Consider the following 20,500-nt stretch of genomic DNA (forward strand, 5'->3'; position numbering starts at 1 on the left):
AAGCGAAGACTGTGATCAACTGCGTGAGTAAGAACAGGGGCGTTGTGGCCAGGCGGGACACCGGGAGATTTCCCGGTGGGCCCCTTTCAGTTGAGTTTGTAAAACCCAGAAAGATATTTAATATGAACGAAATCCTTAGTGAGAAAATGCTTTACTTACATGTAGACTCAAGTGCACAGTTAAGAATTAAAGGAGGTCAACATATACAAACAGGGCTCTGTGCCAGAGATGTGTGGAAACATATTCAACAAATCTATCCAACAAATTCATAAAAGGGCCGCCAAAAGGGGGACAAGTAGGGGTAGACTGCCCGAGGGCCTCAAGGTCTAGGGGTCCTCTTAAAGCAAGGAATTCCAATTTAAGAACTGAATTTTAACAAAACGCAACAAAGTATGCCTAAAAAATTGTAAAACGTTGCAAGCGTCTGTAAAAACTTTCTAAAATGTGTTTCAAGCTAATTTAGAGGGCGTGGGCGCAAAAGTTTTCTGCTCGCTTCGCTCGCAGTGCATGTAACTAGTCTTCAGCGCTTGTGTTGTTATCAAGTGTGCGCAGTAGCACTGGATTTGTTCCACATTTTTCGCAATCTTAAAGAAACTATGGTTAGAGAAAAGAGGAAACATCCCAACAAATGAAGCAGATGAACATTTAAAAATGATAAAACTGGCATCTTTGTAATTTTGGTGCATGGTTTCCAGGTAGGTACCATTTTTGGCGACCTGTAGTTTGTTATGGGAGATGTCAAACAAAGAAGCGGGCCCCCTAATGATCATTTTCTCCCGGCCCTTTTCTAGGAGCCACAACGCCCCTAAGTAAGAACGTTTCTATTCCACAGGTACAACACCTGTTAACAAAGGAAATATGCTGCAAGGAAGGAGTGCTCAGCACGATTCGACGAAGCGCCAAAATTCTCCTCCTGAAAGTTTCAAAGCTCGTTCTGAAATACAACTTTATTTGACGCTAAATTACAATGACCCCATATCTAGACCGGTTTTGATAGAAGTACAAAAATTTTGTCAAGATTATTTATTCTTTATCATTATTAATTTTTCTTTACTTATTACTTTGCAAACATTGTATACTACTAAGAAAAAATTATAGGATTTTGATGCTACGTAGATTAAATAAAAAGCTAACAGTGACGATTTTCCAGAGACCTCTCCCCAGTTCTCTTATCTATTATACTTCGTCTCGCCGCTGTGTCATCCAATACGTAGACGGGGGTTGTGCAACTCTTGCTTGAATCTAATATTCAAGTTTCCCCGTAGAAAATAACAATAGTGTCTGAGTTGGGTCGTAACTCAGGATTTTCCTGTCAGCTGATATGATTGAGGAAGATAATGGATCGAATGCCGCAGAAGGAATTTCGATGCAGAGTGAATTTTGTGTTTAAAGGGGCAAAGTACTCTGGATTATTGAGTTTCAAATAAAAAACCTTGGGATTTCGGTTTCACATCTTTGTGATTGATTCAGAAAAAGACGAAGTTTTAAAGCAAGAGAAGCAATCGATTTCAAGCACAGACTAACAGGTTTTGCCAACTCGGCATTCGGTTTATGCACACAATTGCAAAATACAGGGCATCAAAGTCAGTCGTTTCTCGATATCAGTGAGTAAACTTGGTTTGTCAATAATATACATGCTTATTCATTGGTTTTATAGTCCAAAGGTAATTCCCGTTAGAGCTGGCAATTTTGTGTCCAACGTGATTTTACCCAAGTAATAAGCCAAAACGAGACGCGATATACGAGTAGACAAGGCAAAGAAGAAACGCGATATATGAGGTCAGAGGAGAACTCTTTAACAGAGCTAATGTAAATCCGCCATGATAATACACGGGGAGGTTGTTAGGGGACGTCTTGTTTCAAAAAGTCCGACATCTTCATTGAAAAGCCATATGAATCCAAAGGGATCGAAAAGGAAGGGAAACAAGAAATCCGAACGACGAAAAGATCGCAGAAACATTGAACTAGAAAACATCGCCGGTGACAATTTACCAACGATACCAAGCGCAAAAGAAAAACATGTCGTGAAAAAGGTTCCGTTTGAAAAAAGTGAACTACCGAAACTTGTTCTCCCTGATATAGTTAAACCCACTATGACAAATTATTCAGAATCGCGCGAAGTTAGCGCCAAAGAGGACGTTGGTTCTTTCGCCCACATTTTACTCCCTCCAATTGCGATGTCTGGTCGACTGACAAGTGATTCATATCCTCTTTTGCTTCCAAGCCGGCCGGAAAAACAGTCGTCTATTTCTTCTAGGACTTATTTTAGAGATTAAATAAGACTATTATTTATCGCTGTAAGTGTGATTGAGACATCAAAGTGGGGAGGGGGGGGGGGGGGTTGAGAAATCGTGGAGGCAGCAGAAGTTCAGTTTGGGGACAGCTTGTTAGATATACATTCTATTTCGTGTAATTTATTTAAGATTATGGCCTCAAACCAAATGAAACCAATACAAAGTCAATGCTTGTTTTCCCCAAGTTTAAAAATTGATATAAAGCCCATAATTAGCGGGATATAATTTTTGGTCTGTCGGCTTAAAACGGTCCCTTTTAGTTGATTGGAAGAAAATTGTATAATATAACACAGGATAATCGTTGTTTTGTGTCGTACTCCGGTAAGATCATAAACTCTTTTCTTGACGGAGCATTCGTGTATCCTTATCATCATCTACAGTCCATCGGAAGCAAATGTCCAACAACTCTCATTTCTGGCAACAGCATTGCTAGTTTTTCAGAAATATATTAAATTCCCCACGCTAATTGCTTGTTTTCGAAGAATTTCAAACGTCCCTATTTTTACACTGAGAAATGAAAAACTCTGCAAATCGATGTTTGTACGAGGGGTTGGGGGAAACCTGCGGATTTGGGGAAGTAGCTTCGTTACCTTTCTGCAAGTATCTAGAATTGTCCATTTTTACGGACATGATCTCTTTCTACATAAATAATGTTTCTCCGCCATCTTCTTTAGTGTGTGCATCTTCAAAACATTCATGTTCAATGTAAACAGACCATAGTGCTCTTTTTACAAAAAAATCAGGAAATTCTTCCTGAAAGAAATGGGGGTTTGCTTCTGTTTCCTACTATTTTATTTTACTTTGGTTTAGAGAAATACATTATACTACAACAGGGCAGACAGATAGCGCGGGCTGTTATGGCAAATGCGGGTCTTTTACATTTCAATAGCCTGCTGAAGAAAAACCCACTTTGAAGTTTTCAGTCTTAAATATTATCTATCGGTCCTGCATATACACGATAAATTCCTTATTTACCTCAATTTAGTTTATTTAGATTCTTATTTATAATTTTATCCCCAAGAACAAAGTATATTGTCAATTCTCGGATGCTTTATTTGCCACAGGCGCAGACTACAAGGGGGAATCGTTTCAATCTTGTATGTTCCAGGCTGTATTACTTTTCGAGTACAGATTTTTTCAGTTTTGATCATATTGGCAAAAATTGTTGCTTCTACATCGTTGGTAACAACCAAAGAGAGGCCTAAGCTAAGCCTCGACCATCGAGGAGCCTAGGCTATTTCTGCGTCCTGTTCTCTGACTTGCTTTTTTACTGTAATTTTAAGGATAGATTGGTTTGATTTTTGCTTTATAAATAGAACTTATATTGTAAATAAAGAAGAAGTATTGTTATTTGAAGAAACTTGTTCCCTTCTCAAGACAATCAAGTTTTTGGTCAAGCGATTTCTTTAGTTTGTCACCCCTTAGCTAGAAATGCAATTCAGAAAGCAAATAGAAACGCAAAGCTAGCATTTGTTTCACCCATGTTACGCCGGCAAGTTCCTATCAAATCCCTCTAAATCTGCCAATTTACTTCAATAAGCTAAACAAATTTGCAAGAACACCCTTGTTTGCAGCTGTGACGTTGTCTGTTCACCAGGCCCCTCTGCAGAGGTAACTTTTAATAAGACCGCCCATTATGTGAAGCTTTAGGGTGTAACAGAACTAAGGAAGCAATGACAGGAATTCAATGAAGCAAAAAGCATGCATGAACAGGGGATGCCAGAGTTCGCTTTGCAGGATATAGGCATCTCAGTGGTGATCTTAGAGAAGCTATGGCTGTCTTTGCAAAAAGCATTGATTTTTACCTTGCGTGAGAACCAAACTTCTAAAAAACAATGAAATTTTACAAAACCTACAAATGGCCGGTTTGGGTCCTAAAAAAGCTGCATAATACACACTTTGAATAACAGCTTCCAAAACTGCCTTGGAGTTCAATTAAAATGGACCTGCAGAAGGTACCCCCCACAAATGTGGTGTGCATAGCTTCAACTTACTTTCTGTCATGGCAGGCAATCTTTTTATATCTGCTTTGTTGTGTCTTCTTCTTAGAACAGCTTTGCTAAACCCTTGCCGTCTTTTGATTTTTACATAAGTCCTAAGATAACATTTGGACAACGTGAAGCAGCGAATGGCAACAAATTTAGCAGGATTTCCTTCTACAATGCACTATTGTCCTCATTTTTCTTTGGAATGTATAGTGAAAGATCGTTTGTAGAATTGTCAAATAAAAAGTTTGTCGTGTACAAATAGAAATGGTATTTGTTGGCCTGCCGTCTTTCCTCCTGATCACGGTAACGACGTGATGGTTGTTATCAAGAATAAGAAATGCTCTCAAACATAGGGATGGCTTTCACCGTATTTAAAATTTTACTTTGGTCCAAAACTCTTCCCGGATAGGGACTTTGAAAGCATTACATAGTGGAAAGTCCGTCTTTAGAATTATTGACTTTTTGATTCTCACTTAAAGCCGGTAAAGGGGCAAAGCGCAAGGGAAAAGGGCAAAGAAAAAGTAAAATTAGGAAAATTGCTACATTTTCCTAAGACAAAGGGGCCACTACCCCCTCTGTCTCCTGGTGCGGGTGTCTTTGCTTTTGCCCATATAACCCGAGAGAACGCCCCGATATATATAATAAAATATCAAAATCCGTCAGATCTGAGAAAAAAACAGAAGAAAAGAACTGAGCCATTGCAATATATTATTGTTGTTTTGGCCTACAGACTGTGCTCGAAAGGCTAATGATTTTTTCACATTTAAAGTTATTTCTTAATGATCCTCTTTCAGGCCATGTGTTCCAAATTAAAGACCCTCAAGATATTTTATGATGCACCAGCTACAAGTCAAATCTTCAGCTATAATTCTGCCCCCCCCCCTATTTCCAAATATAGCCCCTCCCTCCTTTTTTCGTTCTATTGAGGAAATGGCATGTATGAGACAAGACTTTCGAACTACACAACAGGCAGGAGGTCGGAGGAAAAGCAGTGTTAAACAAATAAAGAACAAACGTGGTTGTAAACAAAGAATGACAGTGTGTAAAAACGATTTAATTACAGCCCGAATTCATCAATTCAAAATTGTTAACATATATTAAAAATATCCCTCTCATTTTAATTTTTAAAAAAATTTGTTTGTCTAGGCCTATGCACTGGGCTTTTGGACAAAAATGCTAGTGGTGATTCCAATCGACTTTCTCTTTTTCTCTACTTCAGCAAACCAAGCATCAAAGGTGTTGTTGTCAAATTTTTCTTGCAACGCCTTCGTTGCTTCTTCGACTTCATTCTCGATTTCAGCATTTCTCCAAATGGAATCCATCTGTCTCCATTCGGGATCCAGAGGACCATCTTTGCGAAAATATTTCTCCTTCGTTAAGATGGTGTCATTTGGGCGGGTGACTGTTGTTGGACTCTCGAAACCAATACTTTCTAAGCAATCAAGCAAATCTTCCTGTGGCATGTACCTCTTTCTATAAATAGCTGCACTTCTTGGGATCAAATTGACAAACCAGGCCCCATACAACACCTCAAAATAAAAACAAAGTGAGCTAGAACACCATAAAGACGTGTGGTGATGGAAAATTGCAGCACAAATTAAATAATACAAATTAAATAAGTAATAGATATTCCCCTAACTTAAAACCTTAAAAAAATTTTGACAGAGAAAATAGGAACGCTTCGTGACGTATCTAGATATCATTTTCAAGAAAGCCCCCCTCAACAGCAACACCTGTTTCATAATTTTAAAATACAGTCGCAGACCTTATCCTAGAGAAGGCAACAAATATTAACTGGCAATGCTCAATTCACACTAGACGCGTTTTTTTTGCCGCTGCCCAAATAAGGTTCGCGTTTTTGACGAATTGCGTGCGCATCGCGTTTTTTGGGCAATGCGTCACGATGCAGCAAAGTTGGATTTATCCAACTTTTCCGCAATGTGCCGCATCAGAACAATAAAAGAGTTTTGTAAGCAAGCTGTTCTTCTTTCTTTGTAAACAATAGCGGGACAAGAGGCATGACCGGTTTTTTGAAAACACTGAAATGGCGTTCTATTAAATTGATGCCTGAGCCAATATCGCTAAAGAAACACTATTTCGTACAAATATTCTCGAACTGCAGAGAATGGGCACACAGAATGCTTCCCTCAATGCCTTTTGCAATGACTATTTCAAACAAATTTTTGCTGACCCGAGAAAGATAGAACGTAGAATGAGCCAGGGCAGTGTTAAATGAAATAAATGTACAGAGAGCTGCTTTAGTTTGAATTTTCAAATTCTTGAGACATAAACTGGAACTAAGTCCAATATCACTGCCATTGTACTTTTTAAAAGGAAACGCAAAGAGACCCACTAGATATGAACGCTTGAATTCCATTCTTGAAAAACGCTGTGTGACGCGCCGCGACGCACCGCTTCTAGTGTGAATTCAGCTTTAGAAGGCGAAGTAATGCACAGGCTTAACAAATGAGTAATGGCGACAGAATTTTAAACAACAGGGAAATCAAAAATCAAAATTTAAACCATTTTTCTTTGTGAAGCCATTAGGGGACCTTCTTTACTTTACACCAATCAAACTTTATAATGAACAGTCTCGACGCTTTGAAGGCTTTGTCAGACTTCCCAAAATCTAAACAAAAATGTTTGTAACAGCTTTTATAAACACGTCACCATAGATTAAGATCACAAGATGTGGGCGTTGGAGTACCAAGTTGGCCGTTATTGGCCCTGTGTTTTGGGTAAAGTGACAAATGATAAGCCGTTTTTTATGACAACTCTTTCAATGCCTTCGAGGTACAATTTCATCACAGAAACTTTGGCCTTCTGGAATTTTGAAACTTTGACCTCATTCCATGAGTAGCTGACATGTTCATTTGAGCAATTTTCGGAATTATCACAGTAAATTTCGGCAACATCACGATAGACTTGAATATTTGCAGAGGCGGATCCAGAGTGAGTTCCTTGGTGCACAGAACTCAGTCGGTTTTCAAACATACAGCTAAAAATAGTGTTGCATGAAACAAGTAATATTTAAATTAAAAAATTGAAACCTAAAAATTCTAAGTTTTATCACAATCTGTGGGGGATTCTACAGCGCGCATAGCAACCATTTAGTTATGTTATATTCTTAGATATATTGCTTTTTAAAGACAACAGGATGTTCTCTATTAATTATATATTGCTCTATTCACTTGAGGACTCGAAGTAGCTTAATTTGTTTTGTTATGATATTATATTTACGTACTTGTCTCCTGTTTATGTGTATGTGAACAAGGTAAACGAAACTGATATTCGTGATGTATTTAAAACCTACGTAAGACCTTTGTATCGGTATAAGCAAATATAGGTTCCCTGATTTGACATGTTGATTAGCTGAGTAATGTAAATTGAGTTCATAAAAGTACAGTAGGGCACGTCACAATTCACGTCTTTTTCTTCTTTTCTCGATACTCTAGGCCGTTCCCTTCTCATCAAAACATCATGTGACGTAAGAATTTGTCGGCGCCTTTGAAAAAAAGTGATGAACTCGATTTTACTCCGCTTTCGTTCAGAGTAAAATTTCCAATGATGGAGGATTAACACCTGATAAGCGCATTAAATTCTGCAGCGAAAACGGAAAATTTTAGTATGTTACACGATCACTTTTCAGCATGTTGGTCCAATATCGAAAAAAGTGATGGTAAAATGTGATCGTGTAACCCGGCCTTTAGCGTAAAATGTGTTGAGGAAAGACGTGTAGAAAAATTGAGAAATGATGAGTCAAGGCGTACATTTGAGTTTTCTTTGAAGAGATTTCTTGGTTCGTGGAGAAGTATATATGTTTCGAGCCAGCTTAATTGAGATATATTGCGATCTATAACACAATCTCTTCAAAAGTGAATTGCCAGTTTCTTCTCTGTCGTGGTTTGGAAACGATATTCCAGACGCTGTGGAGGACAACAGCAGTCAATCATAGAACTCGGAAGTAAACGTTTTGTGCCTCGGAAGTGAACGAATTGAAACAATAAACTTTTTAGTAGCAAATATGAAACACCGCAATACGCCGAGAATAAACAACAATAAATAAACGTAAATCAGTAAAGACTAATATTTCGCCCCGGCATACGGGGCTTCGTCGGAGCGTTTGTTAAGAGGAATAAACTTTTTGTTTGTAACACGTATGGAACTCAGTCAAAACAGCATCTGGAACTCGGTAAAGATACCAGATTTGTAAAAGCCTAGCGCACACTAGCGATTTTTGTCGCTGGCGACTAAATGTTTTCCCTCGCACACTCGCGATCTTTTCTGGCTTGGCCAATGATTTTTATTCTCCACCTCAGAATGAGCCTCGATAAAAATGACCAGAATTTAACAATCAAATCTTTTATAACCCATGCATGTGCCCAGACGATAAACGAATTATGGCGTTGCGTTGGATTCGGTTTTGCAACGGAAACTTTTCAGATTTGGGCAGTCTTTCTCTAAATAATCTAGGCCTACGTATCCCCAAAGTGGAATAAAAAGTTAAGAAAATGCTTCAACTTAAAAAGTGTAACCTTGAAAACATAGGATTCTTAAGATTTTCCTGAATATAACCACAAAATATGCAGAAGGGTTGAATGGCCTAATAACGGCAAAGTCACATGACCTTCACATAATTTTAGAGATGTCCAAACAAATTCAGCTTTTTAATTTTACGTTTGCATAACAAAGAAATTTATAAAAGAAATTACAAAATCAAAATTTTAAGCTTCAAATAAAGTTTGCCACATCAACGAAAATGCTACAATTTTATCAAATTATTGCATTTACTCGAGTCACTTTTAAAACTGCGTAACATTCAAGGAGAAGCCATTGTATTCGTCGGCGATGTTTAATTTTTGTTATGAGAGAGCATTTTCTTCCTATTATGCTGGAAAATTGGTATTTGTTTATGATTTTTATAGCCATGTTTTTGCTTATGTTCCAATATTTAGTTTCTTTTTACATGGCAACATAATTTCTAGTAAGGATTCCAACCTATTACTTCGCAGTTCCCTCAGTAAAGACCTTTCGTCCCACGGCGTCGTAAACTTCTTCGGTCTGCCATCCCTTGGTACTCAAGGCCTATAGAAATTTTATGGTCGACGTTTTTTTAATTGTTTGGCGTAAATAAAATACTTCGAAACATCAACAATGTCTTGTGAAAGTTTCATGGAAATAGCTGCTGTACTTATTCAATGAGAAAGATTTAAAAAAGTCTTTCCAAGTTTGTTGCAATAAAATGTCTTCGAAACTTCGAAGTGTGTCCCAATACTTTTTGAACGTAAGTGTACAAACTTTGATTATACACTAGGGTATCAAAAGTATTGCACCACCTCGAAGGAGGAGAAATGGCGCGTGAATGATCGAAAGCTATTGTTATGCAAACTAATTCTGTTTTTTGGGGGCCAATGGCAATTGGTTGAAAACAAAACAACCACCAATCAAAACTTCAATATATTTAGAGCATTTATTTAAAAAATAACAGAAGCAAACGTCTTTTAACAGTCTCAAATTTCAATATTTTGACGGGTAGCCGCAAACTTTTGAAACCACAAAAGCCTCCTTGAAATGGATTCACATATTTGGTCAACGTATTCTTGTGGAATTTCGCAATAGGCCTGGAAAATTCTTACAATTAATGATTCTCTGGCTTTCAAACGACCATTTGGATCACGGTTTGTTAAATTTTTCATTTGAAGTCAAACTTTTTTAGCGATGTTAAAGATTGGACTTTACTCAGACTGTGTCAAAGCTTTAATTTCTTTTGTTTGGAAATAGGGTCACGTCGCCCTGATTGAGTATACCTAGATACAAATTAAAAATTTTCTATTTTGCGTAGACTTGGACATAAAACTTAGCACTGACAAAATCCTTCAGGCTCCTCAGATATATATTTCAAAAGATCAGGTAAATTGTTTTACAAAGTTTCTTGAAAAAGCTGCGATACTTTTTAGTTGTCTTGACGGCCTAAATTTCTGGCGTCGCCCTGATTGGGTATATGTTTTCCGTATGTAAATATTAGCACGCACGAATAAAAAATCGAAAAGAAAATAAGTGATTAAACACTTGCAAACACCTTCAAAACATTTTCGCATGTCAATGTTTCATTGAATTTTTTTTATCCGCCGATCTGGCGCATGCAAGATTGTCGCTTTCGCAAGAGCCAAAACAAGGGGACAATTAACGGCTTTGACAAAGTGCAATATTTTGGCCGAAAAATGTATTCAAAATGTATCAAATTTGCTCTAGAGTATTTTTGTTTAAAGATAATTGACAATTTGAAATTTACAGGTTTGGTTTTGAGAATTAATGCGAAAAAACTACCGAACTGAAACAGCCGTTTTAATGTACCCAATCAGGGCGAACTTAGGCCAAGTCAGTCAGCTTTATTTCACTTCTCTCTGTGGCAAAACAAACTGAAAACTGAGCGATTTGTGCAAAGATCCTTATTCCTCATGCATGATATGTGCCTAAAATTGCTAGGTTAACAGCTAAAATATGCTCGTCCCTTTAAAAAATAATTATGAAAAAAAAGTACCGAAAACACCCTACGCAAAATGTATACATATACTTCTTCGTTTCAGGTGAGTCATTTTCTTGTCCAATTATTCGTTCATCATACACTTTGATCAATGGCGTATACACATGATTTCGCGCGTTTTTGGTCGCAGCTTAGCCCCAATCTCCCAATTTTTTGCAGTAGTTGAGGCGATGTAAATGTCACGTTTCCAGGTACAAACTCAATCAGGGCGACGCGACCCTAGTTCTTTGTAAAAATGGTTTCCCTTTACTCAGGTAAATTTTTCTTTTGTATTTGTTCAAATCACTCATTATATTTCTGTGGACAGATTTTGAGCTGCAAAACCTTGCCCAGTATCGAGTTTCATTTCCTTTACTGCCCCTAGGTGTAAACGCAATGAAATAAAACCGATAAGTTCGTTCCCCTCTAACATCAATTTACTTTTGGTCGCCCACTTCTTGGTTTCTTTACTACTGTAACATTCTTGGGGAATGTTTTTTAATTTCCCGCCGCTATTGTGTAGCTGCATCTAACTTGGTCAACATATTTTTTAAAACTGAAGACCACTTCTCCGTAAATATTTTATAGCGACTCGCCTCTCATTTAACAATTTTGCTTCCTTAGGCATGGTCTACATTTTTACAAAGCAAAATGTCTTTGCGTAATTTAAACATTTCTAACTAAGTTTTCTATGGCGTCAGCAAATTTTGCAGCTTTTTCCCGCCGAAATTTGCTACAAAATACGCCTATTTCACCCAGTTCTTGCATTCAAATGTTTTGTACTGCCAAAAAGTTTGCAAAAAGTGCCGCCATTTTGAACAAGGTGGTGTAATACTTTTGATAGCCTGTAGTGTATTTAAAAAGGTATACTAAACTTTGGCTTACTTACTTGCATGCAATGCAGTTTTGAAGATCATGCCAGAGAAAATTACAACCCTTGAATTATACATAACAGAAAGAATCTTTGGGAATACGTCAATGAATTGGGCAGGGAAAAACAGGACTTTACCTGGTCGCCTGTGCAGAAATTTATCATCAGGACTCCTCCTGGTTTGAGAACTCGATATGCATCTTTCATGGTAGCCTTCAGATTGGCAAAGTTGCTTTCCAGGGTGTCAATATGGTGCAACACTTGCATAAATATGACCGCATCATAACAATTATCTTCATAGGGTATCTTAGGCAGAAACCCTTGCTTGATTTGAATAACATTTTTCGTAGCAATGTAGTCTGACAATTTGTTTTTCGCTTTTGACAGCATTCCTTCGCTGGCATCAAAGCATGAAACTTTGCCGATTCCATTGTCAAGAAAAGCTTTGGAGTAGTTTCCAGTGCCACATCCCGCATCAAGTAGGTGTATCTACATTGAGAAAAGTTTTGCAACTAAGATGTTAGATGAAAAACAACAATAAACAAGTGTTTGAAACCACATAAAACATATAATATTAAGAAAAAGATGCAAAAAATGATTGAAGCAGAGATGTAGCCAGAGCAGGGCAAGAATAGGAGACAGTAATGTTTCTGTAATTATTGATAAATCAAAGGAATATTTATATTCCATGTTGATTAACATACCTCATTTAAAGGCTTATTAAGATAGTTCTGTATTACTGCTGCATAGACAGAAGCACCAGCTGGGACCCTTCCATCATCATAATGGGCTGATGTTGAGTCATACTTCTCAAAATTGCTCATTTTCTTCTTCTAGAAATCAGATGCAGGATATGGCAACTTTTCACTAACTCTGCACCTAAAAGAAAGTTAACATTCTGCTAAATCTACATCCAATTATGCAAGCTTGCTTGTTAAAAAGGACAAACAATGTTTTTGAAAGCAATCCTCCTATCTGGATCAACTCTCATTAAAACAGCACAAAGCCCAATACATTTTAACCCACTTTCGATCAATGTAGTTGCAGAAAAACATAGGTGTAGCTTTACCAGGCTCAATCCAAGACTTCTTACTGACCACACCACAGACAGTAAGAATTAAAAAGTCCTCAAAATGCCATAATTTTTCATTTTTTCACATCTATTGCTCAGCCATTCCATAGAAATGACACATATTGATGAAAAAAAATATTTTGGAATTTGAATGTGAAAAGTTGTTTTTTAAGTGGTAAAATACCTTGCTTAAGCATATTTATGATTTTATTTCCCAAAAATTGCTGATAATGGGCGTGGCTATGGCTATACCTGACCTTACTATTGCTAAAGGTCATTGACAGACACTTGTACCATTTTAAGAAAAAAGCTCTCATTATTGACATAAATGAGATTTTGTGGTTATTTTCATGTTTGTTAATTCCTTTTATATGAGAGAATGTCTATGCAGTCAAAAAAATTTTTTTAAGTAATGAATAATTATGTAATGCCACACTGAAAAGACCCTCTCTGAATGGTCACACGAGTCACACTTTTCATAATAAAAGTGCTCTCATTTTTCTCCCTTTAATTCTTGTTTCATTAATTGGAGCATAGTTTGGCTTTCAAATGAAAGTCCATGCTGACCTAGAAACTGAAATTGATCAGCCCAGTAATTTTCACAAAAAATCACCCTCAAGTTTTGTCACGCGAGTCACAATACATCGGTCACATTAGACTAACAGGTTGGATTTCGGTCTAGACAATGTCAAGGAATTAATTTCTCTATTTAGGTACCATTATCATTTATAGACATGAATAATACTCAATGATATGGAAGAATACTAGTTTCTCGTGCAAATGAGGCTGTAAATCTCTTTCCCATGTTGGCACCCAGTGCCAATGAAGTTGAGAAAATACTAGAAAGCTATTAAGGTGGAGATATATCATTTCCCAAATTGATTGAGCCAAATATAGGTCATTGGTATGCTGTTTACTGGGAGCCAACAGACTATTGGTTCCTGGGGCATGTAGTGAGAATTGACTCAAATGATGATGTCACAATGGAATTCCTACATCAGACTTCAGCTGATGCAAACAATTTCAAGATAAAAAATTAAATTGAGTCTGTCTCTGTTTCTGATATCATTGTAAAAGTTGATGCCCCTATGCCAGTCTCATCATCGAGGTGCTCAAAAGTAAAGTTGACAGAGCACGACTTTGCAAAAATAAAGGAAGCCTTTGATAAGTTTCATGAAAACTGAAAAATAATTTTCAAAATACCAGATATGCCAAGCTATTGATTTGATGGCCTTTATGTATCATTTAGTTCTGTGAAAAAATTCTGATTTTTATGTTACACTTCCAGACACTGATTTAAGCTGGGTTTCCTGTAGTTAACTCTCACTTGTCACGCGAGTCACATTTGTGGGTCACACGAGTCACATTGCATTGGTCTTTTTATTTCAAAAAGCAAAAATACCTCAATTGAAATTTTCTACTTATATGGTGACTTAATGAGTAGGGGCAATCTTTTTAAAAGCTTCTTCATAAAGGTTTTAAAATTTCTCAGATAAAGTAAGATAGGCAACTGCAAGTAAAGACTTTCAAAATGTGATGGTCACACGAGTCACACCAGATGAACAAAAAAATTGCAGAGGTTAGCAAGTTTTTTTGGAACAAAACATTGCCAAGATAAAGAATGGCTCAAGGGGATTCTATTATTGTATCACAAGCTTTGGAAAATAATTCTGACTTTACTAGACAACTAAATATGTGTGTGACTCTGTCACGCGAGTCACTATGGAATGGCTGTGCTACAAAAAGGATGTCTAGAAAGTTTCAATCTGCCAGAAGGAAGATTTACTGGTTAGAAGGAATCCACCAGATTCTAGGAATTTTGCAATGATACTTTGGCAGGTATGTAGGAAGTATTTTAAATCTAGAGGGACACAGGGCACTATGTCTCAGAAAAGGGGCACTTTTCCAAAAGTCCTAAAGAAGTCACCTCTTAGATAAGAGAAATTTTCCCAAAAGTTGGAGGTTGTGCCCCTGGTGTATCCCTAGGGGCAAATCACTCCAAGAAAATCTCGTACCCCCTTCGTGAAAATCCTATTGTTTTAACTGAAAATTCCCAGAAATCCTTTTGTTTTAGGGAAAATCTCGTACCCTATTTGCAAGAGTGAATTGCCCCACGGTGTATCCAAGTTTTGAATCAATATACTCTGCTCTAATTTTTTCCTTACACCATAGCATTTTAAGAAAGTAAGAAAACAATAAAAGATAAAATTTTTGAAAGAATAAGATATAAAACTTTAGAAATTTAAGAAATTATATAAAAAGCATTAAGTGGAGCAAAGCGAACAAAACAAATGCTCATCCAAATGCCATTCAAAGACACCACTTGAAAATATTTCTCTAAATGAGCTGGAAACTTGCTCAAGCAAATAGGGGATTGGGAAAAAGAAGTGAAGATATGCAAGCTACGGCCCCAAGACCCCCCTCGTAATTCTGATGGCACTGGGATGGAAGAAGCTACGGTTAAGGGGACTGCAGAGCATATAACAGATTGAGGGGGCTTAAAAGTTTTTTTAAGCAAGGGGGCTAGACATGCTAAAAACCAAGAGCAGAGCAATTTTTTGTATGGTTTTCAGTACATTTTGCAAATTATTGGGGGGAGGGGGGGGGGCTATAGCTGGAATGTCACACTTTCTCATGCATCTCAAAGCTCAGTCCTTGGGCCACTTCCATTTTATGTTACTATCCAGAGCTCCCAGGTAAGTAGTTTTGCTGTTGAGAATACAGTACTTACAAGCTGCAAAATACATTGAGGAAGTAATCCGAGTGTCTTCAACTCAATAATGAGCTCTTAACATTCAGCTCAGGCACTCTTTATATTGTTCTTATTTCATTACTAACTTTTCTTCAACAAGGTTCTATAAATGGTTTCTATGAGAACTGAATAACAGTTTTGCATGACACTTTTTGTATTACAGTTGACTTGCTGATAAAATCTGCTGGGTTTTGCTAACAAAAGAAAATAGTTTCAAAAGGGGTTCTTTTTCCAAATTTTTCATCTGACCTTAGGCATGTTTTACATTGAAATCAATTGTGTTGGCACATAAAGCCTTGGTTTCCATATAAATTGTGTTCTTAAAAATGAGTGTATTTTCAAAAATTTAGAGTCTAGAGTTTGTTGTCAACTTTAGGGTTTTGATTTTGCTGCTTTCAGGGTAAATGATGATTTCCTGTATTTGTTTCTACCTAGCATCCGAAGGTAGTTTTTAGGACACTGAGAAGCTTATGCTTATCGAGCAGTGGCCTGGTCCTTTCTCTCGATGTGACCACAACTCGTGATTCTTATGCCTGGAATTACAGAGAGCTGGCGACTCTCCTTACTCTGGGTGAAAGTCTGGGTAAAATGATATTGTTTCATGTGATATCAGCAAATGTTGCTGATACTTTGGTATTGACAGAAGGTCTTGTAAATCAGTAAAAGATGAGTTCATGTGATCAGTTGGAACAGATGTGATCAGGTGACCAATAGCATTACAAAACAAAAAGCATGACTCAGTAACAGGGACCTATTTAAGTAACAAGGATTGGGGATGTCAGATAATAATTGGAATTTGGAGCCACACCCTCCAAAACATTAAACGCCCATTTTCAGAATTCGGTTTTTAAACTGATACTGACTACCAATAAATTATTTTTACCGATTGAAAGCGAAATTTACAGAAGACACAGGAATATTGGGGGGGGGGAGGCACAGGAATATTGAGGTCATACCCATGCTAAATCTGTCCCTGGTCAGTAAAAAATTGGCTCACTATATTATAATCTCTCCGTTTATCATGACTCAGTGCCCTAAGATATGACCACATAAGCACGGGTTCTCCCAATTAAAACACTGTAATTTGATCTCTGTTAATAAAGTTATAAAACAGGTCAAAATAATAGTTATCTTTTAGCTGGGGCATATCTACCCTGATTCTCAACATAGTCAATTGATTTTGCCTATTAAATGGTCATTTATAGTGGTGAAAAATTGAAAATAGGAACCTAATGTTAAAATCAATGACGCTATAAAGAATTTCTAAAGAAACAATGAGTGTACTCAACGTTGACCTTTGTGTAGCTTGGAAGCTTTAGCGCAAAATCTTGAGAAATCAAGAGATGAAAATGGTATGATGAAAATGGCGTGACTTAGTTTGCTTGTTTGCTTAGGGCTAAATCACATGACGATTGGGAAAACGACCCTCGGATCATTTTCCGGAAAGGGTTTTCGGCTTAAGAAGCGCTGACCAAAACCGCAAACAAACACGTTGGAATATACTGCCGAAAAATCAAAATCTCTGACGCAGTGGGGTATATTGAATGTTAACAAAAAACCAAATGTGAACATAGAAGTTCCTGACAAATTTCTCTATTATACGATTAAAACTTTTCTAAAGAGGTATTATCAAATTTGAAAATAGAATTAACCGAACCCAACGAGCATAAATTGAACTGAAAATAAAACTGAACTGAGAGAGCCTAAGGGCAACAGTACAGAACTTTACGAAGTCTCAAAACAAGGGTGGGCAAATCCATATTTTGTTGGACAAAATCCGTAAGTTCCTTCCACAACAATTATGCTTTGGAATAAGTTAGCATCGGGTTGCATCCTGGCTGGTCTTTGTGCATAGCATGGCATCTTTTTTAAGAAAATGAAAATACACGCTTCTTTTAGACAAGAAGGAAGAAACGCAGTGAAATCTTTCTGGTCAAATCTCTTTTGAACTGACCTCTGATAAAAAGGAGAAAGTTCAAGTGCCACAATTCTTTGGCTAGAAAAACTTTACCATACTTACATATGAACAGGCCGGACAGAAAGGTTCCGAAAGTTTAGGCTAAACAACAACAATAAAAACAGTTTGTATCGTGTCCAATAGAACCACCAGAAAAAAGAAATCATGCGTGATTTTCATAACTTTGTTGAAGAATCGAAACGTGCTAGACAAGACGAACAAGAATCAATACTCACTGTTGCAAGTGGCGTGTTTCAGACAGCCGTCCCCTCCTCTTTCTAGAAAATGATGAAACACAAGCTTCTTTTGACTAAGAAGACTTTGAGCATGCGCCAACTTAATCGCGCAATACGCGCGGCCAAGGTCGGCCTTGAGAATCACGTTGACAGATCTGGCGGCCGTCCGTGACAGTTTTGTGCACATGACAGAATATATATTTATTCTGTGGTATGACCGTCTTTTTCATAGAGATAATCTCTATGGTATGACCACAGAATAGATATCTATTGTCTTATTGTTCAGATAGAAATAGAGCGTCATTTCTATCCGCTTATTGTTCAGAGCGGCCGCTTTTTGTTCACTGACATTTATCCAATCAGATTGACTGAAAACTTCCGCTCGTACGATAGTTGGCAGCGGTAGTGTTGAATGCATCACCCGTTTCAAGGAAACGCAATGTAACACACACACACATTCAGGAGGCTGAATTGGTTCCCTTTTTATTGATTTCCGAATCAAATGAGGAGCAACATATCTGAATAATTCTTCAAAATTTGAAGCTGACATTCAAAACATGATTCAAAATAATTCGGTATCCGACTCTTGTGCTTGTGGAACAAGCAAATTGTATTCACCTTTAACCTTTCGTTGCTGGTATATTTTCCTGACGCAATACCGTCCCTTTCTGGCTAAATCAAATCAAATCAAAACTTTTTTTCAGCAACAAATCAATTAATTACAAGATACGTCATGCTAGTTGTTAAGATACAATCAAGTCAATCATTAATAGCAATAAAGATTTCATTACAGGGAACAACATGAGATATTTATAAGATCAGCTGATGGACACAGAACAAAACTCATGAAGGAGCTATCAGAGCCATGTGCCCAATTTGACGCGAAATGACGAAAATTTAAAATTAGTTTTGTTTGAATAATAACAGTAAGAATAAAAAGATAACAATTAAAAAAACCGAAATAAAATAATAATGGTTTACAATATGCACAAATAGTGCAATTGTGTTAGAATGGAAATAAATAGGACTAAAGGTTCTCTAGAAGGTAATTTTTCATGTTTCTTTTGAAAGATTGCTTAGTGGCAGCAGTTTCAAGTCTAGAGGCAGAGAATTAAATAATTTAACACCATCAAATGTAAGGAAGTTTTTTTTAAAATTTGTGGAAATCGATTGAAGAAAAAAAACCAAGGCTAGAAGATTGTCTAGTATTGTAATGATGAAGATTTTTTGTTTTTAGAAATTCCGCTCCTAAAGTAGAGGAACTAGCATCTTTATTTATATGGAACATGAATTTTCCTGTTTCAAGCTTGTAGAGGTTATCGAAATTCAAAAGTTTCAAACGTTTAAAGATTGGGTCGCTATGTGCGGTGTACGGTGCAAAGTCAGCTGCTCTAACAGCTTTTCGTAAGCTGCATTTTAGGGTTTCTCAAGTTGATTTGTTTGCGCACCCCCAATTTAATATGCCAGACATTTCATGGGATTGAATGAATGAGTTATAAAGTGTTCTTAAAGTAGTTTTTGGTACAAAATGCCTTAGTTTATACAGAACTCCAACACCTTAGATATTTAAATGTTTACTTGTTTTACATGCTGTTTCCAATTTAGCTTTTCATCCATTATAATTCCAAGATATTTTGTATAATTTTCCTTCTTAAGTTTTTCATCATCATTTTTAAGTTGATAGTTTTGGGTACTTTTCTTGGACTTATCAGAAGAAAGTTAGATTTAGATACGTTTGATGATAGCTTATTACCTAATAGCCATTCTGATACTTTTGTCAGTTAAGAATTCACAGTTTGTTCCATGAAATCAAGATTTTTGTTAGCAAATAAAATACTGGTGTCATCAGCAAACAGACGAAAATTTAGCTCTTTGGAAGAGTTGTATATGTCATTGATGTAAAGCAGGAATAACAGGGGTTCAAGCACACTTCCTTGTGGAACACCACATTTTATTTCACGTTCAGTTGAAGTTTCACCATTTACAGAAACTACTTGTTTTCGTTTATATAAGTATGATTTAAGCCACGAAAAAGCCATTCCTCTGATTCCATAGTGTTCTAACTTTTTTAGTTATTCCCCAGTGCTCCATGATATTTTTGGTAACCTGGAAAAGACAGATTATTAATGGTTGATTCGTTTCTTTCTGTTATCCATGTTACTGATGAAGCTATGACGTCAAATTTATGTCCTAACGATGTTGTTAAAAGTTCTAGTTGTATCTGGCTAGTTTCGGATAGAAAAGACGTTCTAATTCTTTACTTTCTAACAGCAACTTTCTTCACAGATTTACAACTGCCATGTTTGTTTGCAAATTTTCGCGGGATTTCAAAGCTGTTCTCATGATTCTGGTAGTCATCTCCAGTTGAACGTACGTACGTGGTTTCGGTTTCCTAAATCTTCCGTACGCGCGGCCAAGTGGAGGTCGGCCCGGGCCCATTCACACTACTCCTTTTTCAAAAGGTAGGTATGTTGACTACGGGAGGCAAAATGACTCTAGTGTTTTTAATAACTCTTCATTTGGTGATGCACTGAATAATGGGAATCTTAGTATCCCTACTGATGATTTCCTGCCAAATACAGGAACAAGGGCAAGATTCTGCTTTGTACCTGATGAAGCTTTCAAAAAGAAACAATTCAACGGCCTTATCCTGGGAAAAACTTAACAGAAAAGCTTCGAATATTTAACTACCGATTATCTCGGGCAAGACGAGTAGTTGAAAATGCGCTTGGCATTTTATCTGGCAGATGGAGGATTTTGAGAGCCCCAATACAGGCCCAGCCAGACAAAGCAGCAAAGAATGTACT

The 20,500-nt window shown here is 37.0% G+C and overlaps 1 protein-coding gene across 2 annotated transcripts; it reads right to left on the reverse strand.

The window, feature by feature from the left end:
• Positions 1–5,301: 5,301 nt before the first annotated feature.
• LOC135685997 (uncharacterized) lies at positions 5,302–17,851 on the reverse strand. 2 transcript variants are annotated; one of them, XM_065202130.2, is made up of 4 exons: positions 17,694–17,851; positions 12,381–12,555; positions 11,815–12,165; positions 5,302–5,811 (listed from the first exon to the last, which is right to left on the reverse strand). In XM_065202130.2, the coding sequence occupies exons 2-4, from the start codon at positions 12,498–12,500 to the stop codon at positions 5,431–5,433; spliced, it is 852 nt and encodes a 283-aa protein (XP_065058202.1). In that variant the 5' UTR covers positions 12,501–12,555; positions 17,694–17,851; the 3' UTR covers positions 5,302–5,430. The 2 variants fall into 2 exon arrangements, with proteins under 2 accessions (XP_065058202.1, XP_065058203.1); XM_065202131.2 differs by lacking the exon at positions 17,694–17,851 and adding an exon at positions 17,521–17,647.
• Between the last annotated feature and the right edge of the window lie 2,649 nt (positions 17,852–20,500).

Source organism: Rhopilema esculentum, chromosome 6, assembly GCF_057945365.1.
Source record: "Rhopilema esculentum isolate cy_ngs chromosome 6, ASM5794536v1, whole genome shotgun sequence".
NCBI classification, from domain to species: Eukaryota; Metazoa; Cnidaria; class Scyphozoa; order Rhizostomeae; family Rhizostomatidae; genus Rhopilema; species Rhopilema esculentum.